This window comes from Eublepharis macularius, chromosome 8, assembly GCF_028583425.1.
Source record: "Eublepharis macularius isolate TG4126 chromosome 8, MPM_Emac_v1.0, whole genome shotgun sequence".
NCBI classification, from domain to species: Eukaryota; Metazoa; Chordata; class Lepidosauria; order Squamata; family Eublepharidae; genus Eublepharis; species Eublepharis macularius.
In genome coordinates this window covers 65,939,629-65,961,930 of record NC_072797.1, presented here as the reverse complement: position 1 = coordinate 65,961,930, position 22,302 = coordinate 65,939,629, and the positions used below count along the sequence as shown (strand labels likewise).

The window sequence follows — 22,302 nt, the reverse complement described above, 5'->3', positions numbered from 1 at the left end:
CACAATTAGCAACAGATTGTCCCTACCAAAGCAGTGATGAGAAGCTTATAACACCAAGAGTGCAATCCTATGCAGACTTATGCCAGTCTAAACCCATTGACTTCAATGAAATACCTTGAACATCTCTGCCTCAATCTGCTGGTGACCACCTATGTAACTCTTCTTTATTTGCTGCTTGTCTTTGATCATCATGGTAAGTCTATGTAATGGTCCGGCATTCAGATCTTCTGCATGTGACTTCATGATCTTGCTAAGCTGTTCTGTCTGCTGTACAATGAGCAACCATGACTTGAGAAAAAAGAGAGATGAAACCTTATTTGTACATTGGCTTAGACACAAAGTATGTGGGCATAAATTGTCAGAATTTTCAAGTTTCAAAATGTATTTTTAGGAGCCCGCAAACACTGATCAATGTAGCATGCTGATGAACATGTGTCTGATTTGTGAATTTGCAATATACACAGATGATCTGACCGTTCATTGTTAAGTCATCTATACACATGTGTGTAAGTCCACTTAGCAATTCCACAAATTACTAGTTCCACAGTAAATTAAGCCATTGAACTCACTCAATACATCTGGAGTTTTGGATACATATCAACATAATTTAGACTTTGAAAAGACATCAGAAGGACTTTCCTGCTGGTGCCTTTCAAAAGCTTCAGCTGGTGAGCCAGATGCAGCCCTTCCTGGGCAGGAAAGATCTTGCTACTGTGGTGCATGTCTTGGTAACATCTAGATTAGTCTACTGTGTTGCACTCTATGTGGGGCTACCCTTGAAGATTGTCCAGAAGCTTTAGTTGATACAGAATGCTACAGCCAGAATACTGACTGGAGTGGGTCGCAGGGATCATGTCACTCCAGTATTGTTTCATTTGCACTGGGTCCCAATTTGCTTCCAGGACCAATTCAGGGTGCTGGTATTGACCTTTAAAACCCTAAACAGCTTGTGACTAGCATACCTTAAGGACCACCTTCTCTCATATAAAGCTACCTGTTCATTCCAGACATTTTCAGAGACCCTGCTTCAAGTTCCCCCTACCATCTGAGGCTTGAGGGTGGCAACCTGAGAAAGAGCCTTCTCAGTTGTGGCACCAAAAATTTGGAACTCCTTTCCAAGGGCGATTCAACTATACCCCTCCCTCTTTCTTTTACCAGGAGGGAAAGACCTTTACTTAGTTTTGTATCCCCCTCCCCAATAACTGTTATTGGTTTCCTCTCCGCTTTCAGTGGTTATTTTGTGTTGTATGTTTGTCTGTATATGGTTATTTTGTGTTGTATGTCTGTTTACTGAATGTTTTACAATCTTTTAAGTATTGTTTTGAACTTAAATAGTTTAAACTGTTTTAAATTGTTTTTCAGTGTTTTAACGTTTGCTACCTTGTGGACCCTATTTTGGGTTGAAAGGTAGCATACAGATGTTTTAAATAAAATAATATTGTGGTCTACAAAATCAAAATATTATGAAAGGAAATAGAGAGTTTAATATTATACTTGCTTTGAACAAGAAACAATGAAATTTTTTGTCTCCAGAAATTCTTTGGCTCATAAAATGATCAAAATATTAATTTAATAGAGGCACGGCTGAAAAACAGAGATCACAAAAGCTATAATAAAATCAAAACTGCAGTAAGCACAATTAATGCTCCAAATAAGTCCTCAAAAGTTCCTGAATAGAAAAAGTAATGACAACATAACTATTCCAACCCATTTGTGTGTTATTTCATTCCCCCATTTTGTTAAATCCATTCATTAATGCCTAGGGAAGATAAAAAGCTAGGCAGATGACAAGTTACTATCAAGATATGGGTCCACTAATACTGCCATCCTAAACAGAATTACACCTTTCTAAGTTTATTGAAATCACTGTGTCCAGGGTCGCAGGACCCTCCTTCCTTGTACCTGCACCTACCGAGGGGGAAGTCAGACAGCCTTGGAGAAGCAGCAGCCGGACCTTCTCAGTCAACGATGGTTGCTGTCAAACCAGGGCAGCAGCAGGGGCTGATGATGGGGGAGCCAGGCAACGCAGAGAGACTTAAGTGTCATCGCCATGCCACAGCCACCCAGGACGCATCACCACCCAAGAGCAGCATGTGCAAGTGGGCATCTGAGATGATCCCTGGAACAGAAACGATTCAGATGCCTGGGATGAGGCCACCGGGGGCTGTGCAGGCATGGCAGCCAGACTGCACAGCATGGAGAGAGCCCATCAGCCAGCCCCAGGAAGGGCTGAGGAGGAGGTGGGAACAAAGATGATCCCTTAAGGCCTCAGTATGAACCTTCAGCCCAGTCAGTCAGCCCCAAGAGTGAGCCAAACCCCAGGGAATGACAGAGCCTGTGGGAGGTGGAGAGTGGTCTTAAAAAAGGTAGGCCATCTTGGGGCACTAGGGAGAAGGAGCCAGGCAGTCTCTTGGCCCCCAGAAGACAGAAGGGCATCAGGCTGCTCAGAGGAGAGAAAGGGAGCGAGGGTGATGTAAACCGCCCTCCTCCTCATTTATGAAGTGCCCTTGGTAGCTGGCCTGGAGGAAAAGACCATCTTGGAGGGTGAGTTCCCCTCAGCCCCTCAGGCTCCAACACCCCATTGGTGCACTCTTACACAATGTGTTTAGAAGGGTATAACCCTGCTTAAGGTAGCACTGCTAGTCACAGTTTAACCACACACTGAACAGGAAAAACAGGGTTTCTCACCTGTAACTGTTGATCGTCGAGTCTCTTCTGTGCAGACACACATTGGGACTGCGCAGGCGCAGGCCAGCCGCGGAAAAGATTTTTCTAGCTTCCAGAGATGTGAAGGGGACGTTCGGATCCACCGCGCATGCGCGCCGGTGTTCCCGCCAATTTTGAATGCATATATATCCGAACGTCCCCGGCATTCCCTCAGTTCACCTGAGCCGCCGGAGAAACTAAGTTAACGAAACACTCACAGCGGGGCAGGCGGGAGGGAATGTGTGTCTGCACAGAAGAGACTCGACGATCAACAGTTACAGGTGAGAAACCCTGTTTATCGTCTTCGTCCTTCTGTGCAGCCCCACATTGGGAGAGTAACTAGCATCTCACCAATGGGGGCGGGTGTGAGTGTCTACTTGAACAAGGACTGCAGGACAGCTGTGCCAAGAGCCGAGTCACGTCGTGCATGCACATCCACAGAGTAATGCCGGATGAAAGTGTCCGCAGAGGACCATGTCGCAGCTTGGCAGACGTCCTGGAGCGGCACTCCTCGCAGGAAGGCAGCAGAAGCAGCTTGGGCTCGAGTGGAATGAGCGGTAACCAACAAGGGACACTGGACTCCAGCATGCTGATAGCAAAGTTTAATCGTAGACACAATCCAGCGAGAGATGGACTGGGCAGAAGCAGGAGAGCCCTTGCGAGGGCCAGAGTAACACACAAACAGGGCAGGAGACTTCCTGAAACATTTGGTGCGGTGCAAATAAAACAATAAAGCACGCTTTACATCCAATGTGTGTAGTGCTCGTTCCCCTTGGGATGAGGGCGTTGGAAAAAAGGAAGGGAGGAACACCTTTTGCTGTAGGTGAAACCTTGAGACTACCTTAGGCAGAAACTCCATGCTAGTGTGGAGCATGACAGTACCAGGGAAAAACTGCAGGAAGGGAGGGTCACACCGCAGGGCGGACAGTTCCCCCACACGCCTAGAGGACGTGATTGCCACCAGGAAAGCCACCTTCTGAGTGAGCAAAGGCAGGGGGCAGGAAGATAGAGGCTCAAAGGGCTGGAGCATCAGTCGGGAGAGAACCAGGGAGAGACTCCATTGTGGAATGGGATGGGCCCTAGGAGGGAAGGTCTTGAACAGGCCCTTCAGAAACTGCTTGGAAAGCCAGTGAGTAAAAACGGTCTTCCCATCAATCTGCTCATGGAAGGCAGAGATTGCAGCCATGTGGACTTTAACACTGGAAAACGCAAGGCCCTGGGAGCAGAGATCCAGGAGGTAGTCCAGGATGACAGGGAGCGGGCAACTAAAGGGAGAAACCCCCTTTGGGGCCAACCACCGGGAAAAACGTGACCACTTCCTCTGGTAGGACAACCTGGTGGACGGTTTCCGGGCATTCAAGATCACCCCAAGCACCCCAGAAGAGAGGTTCATTCCCGGTTGCCCAGAAGCCAGGCAGCCAGATTCAGTACAGCCACATCGTGATGCCACACCCCGTCCCTGGTTAAGAGGTCCGGGGCGTGAGGCAGGGGGAGGCATCGCCCCTGGGACAGGGAGAGCAAAAGGGGGAACCAATCCTGGCGAGGCCACCGAGGGGCAACGAGGATACAGCGGGTTCGGTAGGCCCTGACCCTGGAAAGAACCTTGTACAGGAGCGGAAAGGGCGGGAAGGCATAAAAGAGCCCTGGGGACCAAGGTATTTGGAAGGCATCCCCTAGGGAGTGGCGGCCAATGCCGGCCCGGGAGCAGAACAGCGGGGCCTGTTTGTTGCGGGCAGTGGCGAAGAGGTCGACCAAAGGCGTGCCCCATGTGCGGAAAACCTGGTCGAGGTAGACCCTGTTTAGGGACCACTCATGCTGAGGCAGAAACACCCTGCTCAGCGCATCTGCCGAGGTGTTGAGCTCCCCGGCAATGTGCACGGCCCTGGGAAGGACGTTGTTGGCCACGGCCCAATTCCATAGAGTCGTTGCCTCCTTGCAGAGCTTGAGCGAGACCGTTCCCCCCTGCTTGTTGAGATAGTAGCAGGCCGTGGTATTGTCCGACAGGACCTGAATCTTCCTGTTCCAAACGGCATCTGCAAAAGAAGCGAGGGAGTAACGGATCGCCCGAAGCTCAAGAAGGTTGATATGCATGGATGCCTCAGATGGGGACCAGATGCCCTGAGCCGAAAGCTGTCCACAGCGCCCCCCCATCCCAAGTTGGAGGCATCGGTATAAACTGTGACCTCAGCTAGGAAGGGGCCAAAAGGACAACCCTCAGACAGGTTTCCAGGGACAGTCCACCAGGCCAGAGAGCGCAGCACCACCCTGGGAATGGAGAACTTCTGATGCTGGCCCATAGTGAGGGGGTTGTACCTCCGGACGAACCAGTTTTGCAGAGGCCTCATATGCAGGCGTGCAAAGAAAACCACCCCAGTGGAGGAGGCCATAAGGCCCAATAACGTTTGGATCAAAAGGGCAGTTTGGTAACGGTTATGCAGGAAATGACGGGCTAAGGAAGAAAGCCTGGTCAGGCGATCTGGAGGCAGGTAGGCTCTGCCCCGTGGTGAGTCTAGATGAACCCCAATAAACCTAATGGCTGTGCCCGGAGTAAGGATGGACTTATCCCTATTAACCACCAAGCCCAACTCAGCCAGTACAGACAAAGTGAGGGCAATATGGTCCTGGAGAGAGTCAGCTGAGGGTCCCACTAGGAGCCAATCATCCAGGTACGGGTAGATAAAGCACCCCCTGGACCGTAGGTATGCCACCACAGTGGCCATGCATTTCGTAAAGACCCTGGGCGCAGAGGCCAGCCCAAAAGGCAACACCGTATATTCATATACAGAATCCCCATAGGCAAACCGCAGATACTTCCTGTGGCCCTCAAAGATGGAGATGTGGAAGTAGGCGTCTTTCAAGTCTAGGATAGCTAACCAGACGCCCACCTCTAGGAGCTCCATGACCCGTGCCAGGGTCAGCATCCGAAACTTCTCAACCTTTAAATAGCTGTTGAGGCCCCTAAGGTCCAAAATGGGCCGGGAACCTCCATCCTTCTTATCCACAAGGAAGTACCTCGAGTAAAATCCCCACGGGGAAGCAGCGACATTGACCACCCGGACAGCACCTTTGTTAACCAACTCTATAACATTATTGTACAACATAACATCACAACATGGAGAACAACGGGGAGGGAGAGAGAGAGGAGGTGCATCTGTAAACATTAACTTGTAACCATGGGTCACAATGGACAGGACCCAAGTGTCAGAAGTAACACGTTGCCAACAGGGCAAAAAAGGCCGAAGCCTGTCCAGAAACTGGGCAGCAGAGGAGGCGTCCTTGGAGGCCAACAGGGGAGCGTTCAGGCTTAGTCAGAAGACCGAGGGCTTCTGCACCGAGGTCGAAGGCTTGGGTGAAGAAGGCTGTTGCCTGCCCTTGGACCGGCCGGAGCGCCGGGAAGAATGACGCTGCTGGGCTGAATAGGATCGGTGACCGTAGGACTGGCCCGAGAAGAAGCGCCCTTGACGCTGCTGGTAAGGTTGGTAAGGGGCCTGGTAGGATCGGAACCGACCATAACGATACCTCGGACCCGATGACTGAACCGAGGGGGCGACTCCGAGGGACTTGGCCGTCTGCTGATTCTTTTTCATCAGGGAGAGGGATTCATCCGTCTTCTCCGAGAAGAGCTGGGGCCCCTCGAAGGGGAAATCCTCCACTTTCGCCTTCTTTTCAGGCGGCAGGGCAGTGGACCGGAGCCAGGCGTGTCGACGCAGGACCACCGAAGTCGCCATCGAGCGCGCCGCGGAGTCGGCAGCATCCTTGCCCGCTGTCATCTGCTGTTTTGACAGCCGTATGGCCTCTGCTTGAAGGGCCTTCACCAAGTGGCGGCGATCCTCGGGGAGATCGGAAAGGTAAGAGGACAGCCGTTTCCAGAGGAACAGATTGTAGGACCCCATAATGGCCTGGAAGTTGGCAATACGGAACCCCAAAGACGCGGACGAGTAGAGTTTCCTGCCCATGCCATCCAGCTTCCTGCCTTCTCGGTCCGCCGGCGCCGACGAGGAACCGGAACGGAACCGAGCCTGACCCTCCTCAGCCACGATTGAGGAGGGTTTCGGATGACTGAAGAGGTACGGGCAATCATCCTGCTTTAAATGGTAGTACCTCTCTACCTTCTTTGCCGTCGCGGACACGGACGCCGGTGTTTGCCAGAGCGCGAGAGCGCTGTCAACAAAATCCTCCACAGGGGGAAACGCCACCGACGCGGGGGACCCGGAATACAGAGCCTCCAGTAGCTTACTCTTGGGCTTGGAGGTCGTGGAGGAGACGTCTATCTCCAGCGCGGCAGCCATCCGCACCATCTGCTCGGAGAACAGCCTGTAGTCGTCATTCGGAGACGATGAACGGGGCCCACCCACGGTGTCATCCGGGGAAGGATCAGAGGCCGCATCTGAAGAACACTCCGACGGGGACGCCAGACCTTCCTCATCCTCGGAATCTGAAAACTCCGGCGAGGTTTGTGTCGGAACCGAGGACCGGTGAGCGCTCGGGGCCGACGGACAAGTCGCCGGAACCGACGGTCGCAGAGGCAAGCCAGGAGGTGGAGGAGCGGATGCCGGGAGCCCGACTGGCTGAGCCGGAACGGAAACCACCGGAACCGAAGGGTGCTGCAGGAAGGGCAGCGACTGCTGGAACCACGCCACAAAATCCTGCCAAGAGGTCATGTTCCCAATCCCCGCGACAGGCTGGCAAGGGGGCAGAGGAGCAGGCACCGGGGCGGGCCAACGAAGAGGCATCGGAACCGACGAGGTAGACGGTAATGGAACGGAGGCCTCCGAAGGCGCCGGGGCGGAAGGCAGGGAGCGTTCGAATGACTGGAACGGTTCCGTGAAAGACGGGAACGACACGAATTCCTCGGGAACCGACGGAGGAGGCGTGCAGGGAGGAGACGGGGTGTGGAGACTCACCACATCGTCAGGGATCAGGACCGGTCCAGATGGAGTACCAGGGCGCACAGTCAGAGCCGGGGATAAAGCACGGCCCTTGGCCCTCGATTTCGCCTTGGCCTTCTTGGGCTGGGGTTCCGAAGCAGCCTCTGCGGCCGAGGGCTTGGAGGAGGACTTCGGCTTGGAAGCGGAACGCTTCTTGGCCTTCCGGTCGGAAGGACGATCCCCGGAACCGGAGTCAGGTCGGGCCTCCGGAACGGGTTGCCCCGTCGGTTCCGCGGGGAGCTGCTCTGGCGACTTACGAGACGGCGCCGGCGACGGAGCGGCGGAGCGGGGTCTATCTCCCGAAGAGCCGGATGGCTTGGGGGGGAGAAGGTTAGCATCCCACAAAAAAGCCCGGAGCCTGGCCTTCCGATCACTCCTTGCCTTCGGGGTGAAGGACATACAGATGGAGCAGCGCTCGACAACATGCCCCTCGCCCAGGCAGATGAGGCAGAGCTCATGGCCGTCCGAGTGCGTCATTTTAGTGCCGCACTTAAGACACTTCTTAAACAAAGAAGTTTGGGACATAATGAACGGTATCTCCCACCGACAAGGGGAAAAAATACCGACCAGAAGATCACAATCTAAAACTCCAAAGAGACACTGAGAGGATAAATGCTAGACAATAGAACCTTTTCGTACGGCGGCGAAAAAGGAACTGAGGGAATGCCGGGGACGTTCGGATATATATGCATTCAAAATTGGCGGGAACACCGGCGCGCATGCGCGGTGGATCCGAACGTCCCCTTCACATCTCTGGAAGCTAGAAAAATCTTTTCCGCGGCTGGCCTGCGCCTGCGCAGTCCCAATGTGGGGCTGCACAGAAGGACGAAGACGATCTGCATGATCCAAGCACTGCCAGAGCAACTGAGGCACATCTGGAAACAGTACCGACACAGAAGTGTTTGTCTGCAAGATCTTGATGAAAATAAATTCCTCCCAACTTCTGAAGAATAGGGGAAGGCCATAGAGAGGAGAAAAAAGGAGGGAGCTTTTTGTGAAAATGTATTTCAAAAAATACATTTGTATTGTGAAATGTATACATAATGTATTGTGAAAATCATCAGTCTTTGTTCTGCACTGTTCTTACCACACAACACAATGTTTGGATGGAGGGAAAGTATTAAAACTGAAAGCTGACACAGAAATTCAAACAAGGTACACTCCATCACACCAAAGATGCTTATAGCACAAAGTACCGTGAGACATTCTAACACACATGTCTACAAGTTAAATAAATTAATGTAACCTTCAGCTGTAGGATTATCAGCAGCTGGCTTCAAATTCTTCAACATATTATTTATTAGTACTTATTAGCCACTAATTGTACTAACTATTAGAAGAAACACAGGCTAAGTGACTCAGCTGATCAGTACCCAAATTAAATCAGACTATCAGTACCCCAGGGATGTTAACAGTGTGATCCTATGCAAAAATACTCCATTCAACTGGCTTAGACTGCACTAAGTCAGCCAAGACTGCAATGTATCATCTCAAAGATGTCCATATTGTTATGTAGTTAAGTTCATTATTTGCAATTCATTACACATGCACACAATTTTAAGTTTGCTCAATTCAACTTCAGTACTGTTATCTTACCTTAGATACATTACTAACATAATCCAGTTGTGAAGTGCTCTCTTTATCAACCTGATTACAAAGATTCTGTAAAGTAGATGCATATTCTTTGTCGCTTTTTATTCTCATAGACATAAATTTCTTCACCATTTCCAGTAGCCGCAACTCCCAGTCTTGTAGTTTTAGCAAAGCTTCATGCGAATACTTCAGGTCATTTCCAAACCCCATATTTATAAGGCACTAGATTTACCAGTGGTTAAAAGTGAGGGATCCTTCTACTCAGCACATCTGTAGGAAGTACAAGACTAAATGAGAAGTGTGTTGGAAGGGGAACACATATTGCTATTTTTTCATGCAGCATTTCTTGTAACCCTGTGCATATTTAAAGCAAGAAATTAACTCAACTACAGAGCCTGTAAAAAAGAAGGGCAAGCCTCGGCTTTGAAAGGTTGCTACTTCTCAAATGTCTTTTCCCCCTAAACCCATAGAAGACCACCCACACATGCCCCCTCAGCCAGCTCTCCAGACATATAGGCGAACAGCCAATTGGAAAATGCGCCCAATGGAAGTTATCATAAGTGAAAGAGTGCTTACAGGTTAAATTGTATCAGTCCATTGAGCTAATGGCAACATATTCCACTGGTGAAAGATCCAGCCCAGCATAATTAACAATATATTACAAGATCAGTGATTTTAGAGAACACAGTGAGTTCACTATTCTAAAACCATCAAAAGCGAGCAACAGCCAACCATTTGCTCAAGGTATGGACAGCTCCCAGGAGGTGGAGAAACCAAGACAGAGGCAACACTGGTCAACTTTAACAACACTATCCAGGATCAAATTGAGAGATGCATCACAAAAACATATCAAGAGAGCTAAACAGGAAAATGACACAATGACTTCTTTTTTGTGGTTGCTGGAGCAACCCCAAAGTCAAGAAGAATCCAGAACACTAGTCAAGAATACTCTTTTGCAGCTATACCCACCATTTAGGATTTGATACTTATAGCTGTTTGTATGCATACATTTTCTTTTCAAAAAGTCTCTTGCACATCTACATTAAAGCAAATGGAGCTTAGCTAATATACCAAGTTCATTACAGAAAGTGTAAGGTTAAATAAACCTACAAAGCAAAAATATATCTATAGGAAAGCACAAACATTTGAACCTGTACTTGGAGAGACAAACTTAAAATGAAGCAAAGCACAAGTTGTAGCCTCAACACTTCCCCAGACTGCACGTTTGTGGGGGGGGGGGGGGGAAATCTCCCTCTAGTTATGAACAACTTCTGATAAGCACCTTAGATGCAACACACTTCAAGTATTAATAGCACAGTGAAGCTTTGAGCTAGGCTTTACAACAATAAAACTCTACATACATACCTTCTAAAAAAGTTTTCTTCCAACAAAGCTTTCTTCCTTTCAACAGTTGTACCAAGGTGGTTGCTCAGCTCTTCCAATTACTCTGTTCTCTCAGTATCTTCTGACTCTATACAAAACAAAAATTGTATAACTTAGTTTGACAACCACACAAAAGAAAATATCAGGTATGGTCAGGCTTGAACCAGGAGCCTTACAAAAATAAAACTGCACATTCCTCAGCAGGTGCCATATTTTCCAGTGGTGAAATGCAAATTGTAAACACAATATACATATAAGAGTAACAATATACTATACTGTGCCAATTCTGAATGGTATTCTACAACTTGGACTTGCAACACTAAGTGTGAATTCTCCACTGCAGTGCTATCCTTCAGAAAATACAACTTTTCATCAAACTATTTTCCAGCATAATATAACCTGTCAAAAATCCATCCAAAATGAGTAGGCAGACTCAAACAGGAAAATAAATCTAAAGTGCTTTCAATGACTAATCTAGTTTCTTCATGAAAACTATTAGTATATATAAATGAAATATTATTTACAGGCTTAATACAGTTTGGTGTAGTGGTTAAGACCAGCAGGACTCTAATCTGGAAGACCAGGTTTGATTCTATTGAACCATCATTTAATTAGTGCCCCTGAATTTTAATACTACCAAGGAGAAAACAAGGTCACATCTACCTGTAACTGTTGTTCATGGAGTAGTGTTCTGTGCAGGCACACATGGGAGCACACATGAGAACTGCACATGCACAGGCCAGCCACGCGTGCACAGTTCCCATGTGCGCCTGCACAGGAGACATGACAATGAATAAAAAGCTCTCCATCCACTTTCTGCACCCCAAGCACAGATCTATAAACTATCATTATCTCCCCTTAGTCATCTTTTCATCTAAACTAAAAAAAGGAGGTAGGGAAGGTGCTCCAACTAGCAGTGTGCACCCAAAAAAATCCAGGAGATTCAGATCCTGGTTTCAGGGAGCCCCCAAAAATCCAGGATCCCTGAAATCCAAGTAAGATTATCTGATCCGGTTCAGCAAGATTAAAGAATCTCTGATTTATCCAGCCATTATTCCCAATGGGGAAAACTATCTGGGAACTATGAAGGAAGGCAAACTCCACCAAAATTGCAGGGAACCTACTTCTGATTGTCCTCTAAAGACCCCCCATCAAGTTTCAGGAAGATTGGATCTGGAGTCCAATTCTATGGGCCCCTGAAGAAGGTACCCCCAGCCACTCTCCATTGTTTCTTCTGTGAAATAAAATGTCAACTTTCTCTCAGGCAGAAATACACAGGAGCAAGACTGCCACTGACCAAAGACACTCCCAAATGCAAGCTAAACCCACAAAAAGCCCAACAGAACCAAAGCCACTCTAAAATACTGGCCATCTTAATTTGTATCCCTGTCCCAATAACTCCTAGCACAGAGTTTGCCATTTTTCCCTCCTGCAGTTACACACTAAGTTGATAATTTCATTAAGCTGCTCTATCACAATGTCTCGAAAGCTCATACCTTGGAAATCTCGTTGGTCTTTATTGGATCCAGATCTTGTTAAATTATATCCATCCATTCTGGTGACACAACCTCAGAATCTGTTATCTGGGAAGTCACCTCCAGTTCATTGAATGTGGCAACGTATATGTGAATTTAGCAATTTTTAGCCAGTTTAAATCATTTTGCACTTACATGGTGTACAATGGAATCTAATTTGTCATATGATGGCCCACCTTCTCAATTCAGAATTATCTTCAAAATATGCTTTACATTCTGCCAACCTGAATAATTTATTTCATTCTAAAATGTGGCCACTTCACGGTTCACCCAAAACTCCAGAACTTTATGAACAAATTAAATAGAGCCAGACCTAATACAGAATTATAGAGGATCCAAAGTTACCAACATCTAGGCCTGGACTTCTCCTAAAATTACAACTGATCTTCAGACAACAAAAATTAGCTTCTCTGTAGGAAATGGGAGCTTTAAGAGAGCAGACTGTACAGCATCACATCCCTGCTCAGTTTCTACCCCATCCCTCCCCTAACTCCACCCTCCCCATAAGTCTCCAGAAATTTCCCAAGCCAGAGCAGGCAACCCTAAGGGACTCTACTGTTTACTTGTTTCCATTGCAATAACTTTCTTTAATACTAGGTTCTACTTCCTACCATTTTAAAGCTACTATCTCTCAACATAACCTAACCTCTTTTCCCAAGCAAAGCCTTTAGCAACAAACTTTATCAAAAGTTCTTTTGACTTCCTAGAATATAAATGTGTCAGATTATATGCTTGTTAACAGTCTCAAAGAACTCCAAAGGTTGGGTGAGACTGGACTTACCTTATAGGAAGCCACGCTGATTATAGGACTTTACATCAATATCACTATTTCTCAACAAGAAATGTTGAGAGATGTAAAGCTTCCAGAGATTTAGAAGCCATAGGGAAAGCCAAGTGTTGGGGGTAGGGGAGACTGGACTATATGCATTACTTACTATTCTATCAAAACTAAATTAATTTTACTGCTTTAACAAGTAAATTATAAATGATGCATTTTATGTTAACATATAAAATTACAACATTTGACATATTTGTGGAATCTAAATTTATACAAGCAAAATTGCAACATGGCCCCAATTATGGATACTTAAATCCAGATATTACAGCCATGAACAGCCCAGAATGATCTTTCTACAAATGAGAAGCCCTAGGTTTACAGAGAAATGTGAAATCATAAAAGGGGGGGGGTTAAACCCCCAAAATACTCCAACCTGGATAGCCCAGGTAAGCCTGATCTGATCAGACTTCAGAAGCTAAGCAGGATTGGCCTTGGTTAGTAATTGGATGGGAGACATCCAATGAAGATCCAAAGGTTACAGAGGCAGGCCATGGCAAAATACCTCTGCTAGTCTCTTGCCACAACAACAACAACAACAACAACAAAGCCTTTATTGGCATATCTCAGGTTATCGATACAGGCAGTAAACAAATATAACGGTAACAAGGGTAATTTGAGTGAAAAGGGGCAACCTTTTCAGTTATTTTGGATGACGAATCATTCAGAAGACGGTACACCATTAAGGCCTCCAAATGGCTCAGCATATTAAGTAAAATTGGGTCTAAAAGATTAGAACGTATATCAGCATACTGGGAACAACCGAGTAGGATATGAGGAACCGACTCAACTGAATTTGAATTACAAGCACAAAGTCTTGCAGAATATGTGATCTTATTATATCTGCCATAGGTGACTGCAGAAGGGATAGCGTTGCACCTAGCAAGTGCGAACGTTCTGCGCATTTGTGGGATATAAGAGGCAGATAAGTAAGGAGCCAGTCGGCCAGTTATTAAAGGGATTTCAAAATTTAGAGGAGAGCAGGATTTGGGGGCAGAACTGGCAAGCTTTTGCAATTATGTCCAAAATTCTGCATTTAATTGATCGATATGCATTTGGAAAAGGGAGCAAAAATAATGAATCTTGCCTTGAAAACCTAAGAAGAGGTTGGCATAAGTCAGCTATGACTTGACAGCACTCTCCACCAAACCTCAAAATATAGAAATAAGGTAAAGGTAAAGGTAGTCCCCTGTGCAAGCACTGAGTCATTACTGACCCATGGGGGGATGTCACATCACGACATTTTCTTGGGGTGGTTTGCCATTGCCTTCCCCAGTCATCTACACTTTACCCCCAGGAAACTGGGAGCTCATTTTACCGACCTCGGAAGGATGGAAGGCTGAGTCAACCTTGAGCCAGCTACCTGAACACAGCCTCCACAGGGATCGAACTTAGGTCGTGAGCAGAGCTTGGGCTGCAATACTGCTGCTTACCACTCTGTGCCACGGGGCATAAGTCAGCTTTGACTTGACAGCACTCTCTACCAAACCCTAAAATATAGAAGTAGTGCTTATAAAAAATGAATGTCTTCTGAAATCACACAAGGGCTGCTAGGCAGCTACAGTATTACCAGCCTTCAAACCATGGTTTCTGTCAATAAAACTCAGGGGGAAGCCCTTTCTAGGGCTAATCTAGCCTCAAAGTACATCTCAGTTCTCCTCCCTCCTACCCTGGAAGGAAGACTCATCAAGGCCAGGACTCGCTCAAACTATAAGGCAACTTGCTATCATTAAATCTGCATAATCCACCCAGCTGCAGCAGTGACTATTAGTTCATGACATACAACTCACTTGGGTCAAGCCTAAATATTCTGGGATAGAAGGCCAGATATAGCTTTTAGCCTTTATGCTGCCTGCATTTTGTTTCCTTCAGTACAGAACCCTCACATTTAACTTAACTTCCATTGTTTACATATTAGAAACTAAAGGTCAAAAGCCTGAGGCACCTGCAATTTTGCCATTACAAAACTGCCATAGAATTAAACATTGTAGTTTACAAAAACAGGCTGCTTGATTCCATAAATGGTGTTGGAGAAGCCTGGATAAAAGGTGGTATTATATGTTATTTTCACACACGTTGGGGTGGGGGATGCATACTGAAAGAATTAGCAAGTCTAGCTATTTTCTTATCTACTAATGTGTCCAATAGTTCCCTCTGAGAGTCAGTGCTACCAAGGAAATCAGCCATGTCTCACAGATTTATCACCATGGTTTCCATACACAGCACTTCCAAAACACTAAGATGAAGTCTACAACCCTACTTTGATAACTGCAGAGCTTTCTGCCTTTGGAAGAAGTTTCTTATTCCACCAGAAAGCTCCTTAAGACTTCATAATGGTGTTTCAATACAGTGATGCAATAGAGCACTAGGTGTAAAGGAGCAAGAAGAGAATGTCTTCAAACTGGATTCCCAGATCTTAAACAATGACTAAAGTTTGAGTATTAGTATCCTAGGAACTGTGGCATATTCAAAACTTGCAGAAATGAGAGTTCTACACAGGAACTGTTCCTACAAAGGAACAGTTGGTCACAGAGCTGAACAGAGGAGTTGTGTATCTTGATTCTGAATAGAACTCAAGACCTAGTGTGAGATGTAGATATTGTTACACCAGCTGGAAATCAGGACCACAATGCTATTAAGTTCAGCATTCATGTCAACATCCCTAAAGTCCAAATAGTAACGACATTTGATTTCAAAAGAGGGAACTTTACATAAATGAGGGAACTAATTAAAAGGAAACTGAATATTTATGTATTTATCTATGTCATTTATAGTCTGCCTTTCTCACTGAGACTCAAGGTGGATTACATAGAGTGAGATTAGTACAATCAGTATCAAGACCAAACAATGTCATAGGATTTTACAAAGACATAGCATTAGCAGAATCCAATACAGAGTTGAAGAATTGCTGAAACAGAATATAATCAATTCTAGCACTGAAATTAGATAACACGAAGCACAGGTACTATAGGAGTACATATTCGAGCAACAGATAATATGCAAGGCAACATAGTGGTGAACTCTATGGTCCCTAACTCATTAGCGAAGCATTTGTGACCCCTAACTCAAGAGAGTAAAATCCCTAGAGGATGCTTGGGAGCATAAAACCACACTAATTGAATCTCAGATGGAATGCATTCCCAAGGCTTCTTTTAAAAAGTAGAAGTTCTGCTCAGTCTGGCAGAAAAAGTGTAAGTTAATAACCAGGCATGCAAAAAGAGAATTTGAGGAGCAGATTGCTACAAGCATCAAGAAAATAATAAGCATTTATTTTAATATATCCAGAGCAGGAAACCATCCAGAAAAGCAGCTGGATCTTTTGATGACCACAAAATAAAAGGATTGCTGAAGAAAACTGGGGAGATGGCAAAGAAGCTAAATGAATTCTTAGCACCTGCGTCCAACGTGGAAAGCATGGGGTACATACCAAGGCCACAGACGCTATTTTCAGGAAGAGAATCTGAAGAACTAAGTCAGGTTGAAGTGATAAAATTCTAAATTTAAAAAATAGTAGGTTACAAGGTCCTCAAGGCATACATTCCAGGGTTCTTAGTTAAGCTAAATGTTGATCTACTACTACTATTACCAGTATTACTTTACTAATAATAATAACTGTGCTTATATACTGTTCTAGACAGATTAGTGCCTCACTCAGAGTAGTGAATGAGGTCAATGTTATTATTATTCCCACAATAAAGCTGGGGGGCTGGGGCTGAGAGGAGCAGCCTACCCAAAGCCACCTGCTGAGCTCATGACCGTAGTGGGATTTGATTCACAACCCAACCACTTAACCTCTATTCTATAGCAACCCTCTAACCAGAATATGTAACTTGTCATTAAACTCAGCAGCTGTACCAGAAAACTGGGAAGTAGAAAATATTACACCAATTTTTTTAAGAAGGTCCATAGGGGAACTAGGAAATTACAGGACAGTTAGCCTAATATTTGTTCCAGGTAAATTACTAGAAAGTGTATTCAAACATTATTAGGCACAAAGAGGAACAAAACCTGCTGATGGAAAATCAACATGGCTTCTGCAAAGGGAAGTCCTACTTTACCAACTTTGGCGTTCTTTGGGAAAATAAACTAATCTGTAGAACAGTGAACTCAGTAGACAAGATACTGTTGGACTTTCAAAAGGCTTTTGACAAGGTTCCTCACCAAAGATTCCTCAGTAAGCTTAGCAGTCATAGGATAGAAGAGGGATTTTTTTATGGATTAAAAACTGGTTAAACAAAAGGAAACAGAAGACTTCCCTCAATGGAGGGAAGCAACGGAGTCCCACAAAGATCAGTATTGGGGCTGGTGCTGTTTAATTTGTTCATAAATGACCTAGAACAGGGAGGGGGATAGTGCAGTGGCCAAGTTTGCAAATGACACAAAATTATTCAGGATTGTGAAAACAAAGGCAAACTGTGAAAAGTTCCAGGAGGATCTCCACAAACTGGGTGAGTGGACAACAATGCAGCAAGTGTAGTTCAGCATTAGTAAGTGTAAGGTGACATACACTGGAACAAAAAATGCTAACACAAGTATATGCTCTTGGGGTATGAACTTGCTGAAACTAAGGGGAAAAGACCTTGGGATCAAAGCAGATAACTCAATGAAGGTATCAACTTAGTATGCCACAGCCATGACAAAGGCAAACTCTATGCTGGGATCATTAGAAAAGAGATTGAAAATAAAATGGCCAATATTATAATGTCCCTGCATAGATTTGTGTAGTTTCATTTGGAACACTGCATACAGTTGTCACTATATTGCAAAAGGAACATTGCAGGGCTGGAAAAAGTACATAAGGTGTTGAAGCACCTTCCTTTTGAGGAAAGGGTGAATAGTCTGGAACTTTTCAGTTTTGAAAAGAGACAACTAAGGGAGTACATGATACAGGTTTATAAAATTATGTAAGGGGGTACAGACAAGTAGACAGAGAGAACTTTTTCTCCCTCTCCCAGAAGACTAGAACTCAAGGGCATCAATAAAATTGATGGGCAGTAGATTCATGACAAAGGAAAATGCAGTGATGGCCATAGGCACAGGGAGCTTTAAAAAGGATTAGGCAAATTCATGGAGGATAGAGGTCTATCAGTGGCTTCTAGCCATTGTGAACAAAGAATCTCCACAACCAGTAGCAGTAAGCCTCTTGAATTTCAGTGCAGGAGGCAACATCAGGGAAGGCCTTGGCCTCTATCCCCTGTTGTTGGCCCTACAGAATAACTGGCTGTCCACTGTGCGAGAGGATGCTGGACTAAATGGACCACTGGTCCAATCCTGCTGGGCTCTTATGTTCTATAAGGTACACTATAAACAACGAAAGTAACTTAGGAAACCTCTCTCCCTCTTCCCAAAACATTAATGGTATTTATTTGATTTAAAGTAGGGTTTCCTGACATGGTGCTCACTAGTATGTCTCCTGGTGCCCACAAAACTTTTTAGAAAGTGGGCATGGTCATTGTAAGACACAGCTTGTTACTGGCTGCCTGTATTCAAATGAATGGGTTTTTTGTTGTGATGCTAGCAGCTGCAGCCACTGGAGGATCAATAGTGGTTTCTTTTGTCAATGTGCCATTCCATTCTCCATTTGGGCTTTGCTCCTTACCATTCCCCAAATTCTTTCATCCTCTCCCCAGGTTTCTTTGATTTCTTTTTATTTTCTCTTCTTTTTCTCCCTCCCCTTTTTTTGCAAAGGGAGGAAAGAGGTATTAACAACTGCCTGCTGGGGCAGCCACTTTGGGTTGGCACTCACCATAACCCTCTCAAGATTTCAAAGGTGCCTGTGAGCTCTAAAAGGTTGAGGACCCCCATTTTAAGATACAGCAATGAATTTTAAGTATTTAAGGTGAATTATTTTCCATCTTTCAAAGCTTGTCACCGGTTTTAAGATTTGTCAAGATTTCCATTAAAATTACACTTGATTCACATATCTGAGTATGTCACAAGACTGGGCGAACCTTGTTACCTTTAGAAAATTGTGGCCCACATTTAAAGAGTATCTGAAAACCCAGGAAAAGTATGACACCAATACCACCCAGTTCTGACCAATGCCAGTACTTGCATGGTACTTTAAAAACATTTATCTCAACTTGTTTTTCAAGAATACCTTAAAATCAACATGTTCTGTACATTGGGCAATGAATAGCGATTGGTTTGGATTTGGAAAGAAACAGACTAAACATCTCTACTGAAACACAAATCTTAGCAAATGACCTTAAGCAAGGCACTTTAGTCATTTCACAGGGTAGTTGCGAGGGAATGAGATGATATGTCGTAGCCTGTCCCAATCTATTAAAAGTGACAGAAATAAATCATAAAATCGTTGTCAGTAGCTGATGTAGCAGATGCCTGAAGAGCTTTCATAAGAAAAGGTTCAAGATGAATTGGTTATAATCCCAAATCACACCATTTGCCTTAAATTAACATCCTGGACAGAGCCACCCAGAGGGAATTGTTGCCTGTGGGCCCCTGGTGAATGCCTGCAGCTCCAAATTCCACTACTGAAAAATTAATCAGATGAAGTAATGAGTATAATGCTCCATACCCCCCCAAAAATGAAGGGACAGAAAGTTTTAAACTCACCCTACTGTACCACCACTTCATGCTACTGAAAAACAAGCTTACACAAAGGAATGTTTCTCTGTTTCAAACTAAGCAAGATGCCCACTGAAATAGGAGTAAGGAATACTGCATAAAATACTAAGATGTGATTAGAAGTTTTATTTCCAATTATTTTGTTCTTTCTCAAAAAGGCTCCTAAAATTTTTGTAGGAAAAAAATCAATTAATTCTCATTGTATATGTGTTCTGATGCAATACTGTACCTTCCTTCTCACCCTTCCCTCTTCCATTAAATTACATTTAGAATAGTACTTCAACATTAACACATTTTAGATTGCACTTAAAGTGTATCATTTTATTTTCATTTTTTCACAATATTTCCACATACAGTGTTGAATAACAATCATGCAAAGGCTTAACATACAAGTAATTCTATAGCTAGGTGAAAACCTATTCTACCAGCTTAACTAGTTTGTTTTGCCCCCACTCCCCAGTTTTGGGGAAAAGTACCAAAAGGGAACCATGATAGATACCACACTGATTCGGCTTTCTTTTATTACCAAATAAGATCCATCAGCCAAACTTTAAAATCCAAGCACAAGATAGTGCTTGCCTGGTAGTACTGAAACATGGTACTCCACTGCTTCCTTGTGAAAAAGAAGATTATATACAACAGCCTCTCCCTCTTCTTTTCAGAACACTGAACACTCTGCCATTTAGGAAGATATCAAGTTTTTACTACAGTGCAGAATGTAATGGTAATGTGCAATTTCCTGCTTAGTCTTACCATCATATCCACTCTCTAGGAACCACATCTGTGTGTTTAGACAAAAATAAGAGCTGGTGTCAACAAAGACAGGAAAACTGACCTCCCACTTGAACAACACTTCTGAAAGATATTACAACAGAACTTCACAAAAGAAGGTTTCACTAATTGGGAGAAAAATTCTGCTTATCATCAGGCCACATATGACTGATAAGGAGAAGCTCAGGTCTTACCATGTTTGAAACCCTGTAAATATACATGTGAAAAGCAAGAAGCAAGCTGGAATTAAACTTAACAATGCACAACTGCTATGTTCATATCGCAGTGGTTTCCAAAGATGACAACAGGGTTCCCCTATGTGTTTCACTGGACAGCAGCTTGTGAACATTAAAAACAGTCCCTTTCATCAGAACAGATCAATACAATTCAACAACATCCAGGTCCAATAGCATCTTAAAGACCAACCATATTTCCAAAGTATACGCCAACGCTTGAAAGCTCATATTCAGGAAATCTGGTTGGTCTTAAAGGTGCTATTGGATGCATCTCTTGCTGTTCCACTACAGACCAACACAGCTACATCTGAACATATCGTTCAACAGATAACTTCAGCGTTCCTGAAGCCACCACAATTTTGTTTAAGAAAAATATAAGCTTTATTTTACTGACTTGAGAAACCCCTCAGCATATTCTGGCGACACTGCACTTTATTAATCCCGCCAATCTCCCCCAACCCCATTCCCTGCTATTAACCCCATCCTGACTTCACCTTCTTTTTCTTCCTACTGTTAATCCCCGGGGCCTCAAAGGTCACCAATCTCGGGAGTTACTTGTTCAAGCACTAACACTCCCTCCAGGCGCAGGCAAAGGGAAACTTGACCCTAAGCTCCGCAGGAAAACTTCCTCAGCCCTATGAACGTTTTAGGGAAGGAGACGGAGCGCGTCCCACCCAAGGACCGTGTTCGAGGCCGGGCAACAAACTCCTGCCGCCCCAACAAGAAGGCCACCTCCCTGCTCCCGTGAAGCGGCACCCTGGCGCCACCGCCCTAGCGGCTTGCACAGTGTCGGGCCTAGCCTTCAGCGACCCCCGACAACTCCCCTCAGCATCCGCCGCGGCGCCCGCGAGCATCTCCTCCCCCTTGCCGGCACGGAACGCGCGGAGCTCCCGCCTCAGGGAAACTCCCCAAAGCTTCACCGCAAGCCCGAGCACTGCGCCCACCTACCTGACAAGCGGAGCCCCCACCGCCACAAGACTCCCGTCATCGGCCCCGCCTGCGTCACGTGAGGACTTCTCGGCGAATCCGCTCCCATTTCTCGCGCCGCCGTCCGCCAATCCACGCATCAGATTCCTCCCCTCGGACAAGACTCGTCCTGCTGTTAACCAATAGATGTAGACGAGGGAACTGTCGCCCCATCCCTTCCTTCTGATGTCGGGAAGCGATTGGCTGGATCTCTTTGGGGTGGGAAGGGGTAAGCGCCGGCGGAGGGTGTGACTTCCTCTCATTCAGTAGACAGGTGGGTCTGCATCCTGGAAAGGTCTCAGCCGGGGAAGGAGGGGCGGGAAGAGGGAGGGAGCAGCCGCTGGATCCCCGCCCCTTTCCTGATGTAAACACTTTTGCACGCACAGGGCTGGGCCACGCTGGGATCGAGAACTGCAGCACTGGGCGCGCTTTCTGGGGTATGACTGCCGAGGGGACTGCCGAGGCATGCTAAAAGCATGCAGAAGACTACGGCTGTGCAGCCCCATCACTGACCAGGAAATAAATAGGACTTACGTGTGGGATTGTCTCAAGTAAACGGGGGTAGAGTTTAAACGACGTTTCAGTTGTTATAAAGACAAATGATCAACCTAAGTGCCAATATCCAGTGCCTATAGATCTTCCGTCTAGTGAGTCAGACAGCCAGTGTGATGTAAGAGGGTGTTGAATTAGGTTCTGGGAGAGCCGGTTCTAATCCTCATTGTACCCACTCCTGACTTTCCACAAACGTTGCAAAACCGAAT

The 22,302-nt window shown here is 45.6% G+C and overlaps 1 protein-coding gene across 1 annotated transcript in view; it reads right to left on the bottom strand.

Annotated features, from left to right (window-relative positions):
• Positions 1-21,558, bottom strand: part of FER (FER tyrosine kinase) — a 245,382-nt gene extending 223,824 nt beyond the window's left edge. Inside the window, exons 1-4 of the mRNA XM_054986263.1 lie at positions 21,524-21,558; positions 10,593-10,698; positions 9,231-9,497; positions 115-288 (exon numbers count right to left, since the gene is read on the bottom strand). Of these exons, the coding sequence (XP_054842238.1) occupies positions 115-288; positions 9,231-9,437 (381 nt within the window). The 5' untranslated portion in view covers positions 9,438-9,497; positions 10,593-10,698; positions 21,524-21,558. The remainder of the gene's footprint in view (positions 1-114; positions 289-9,230; positions 9,498-10,592; positions 10,699-21,523) is intronic.
• Positions 21,559-22,302: the final 744 nt, after the last annotated feature.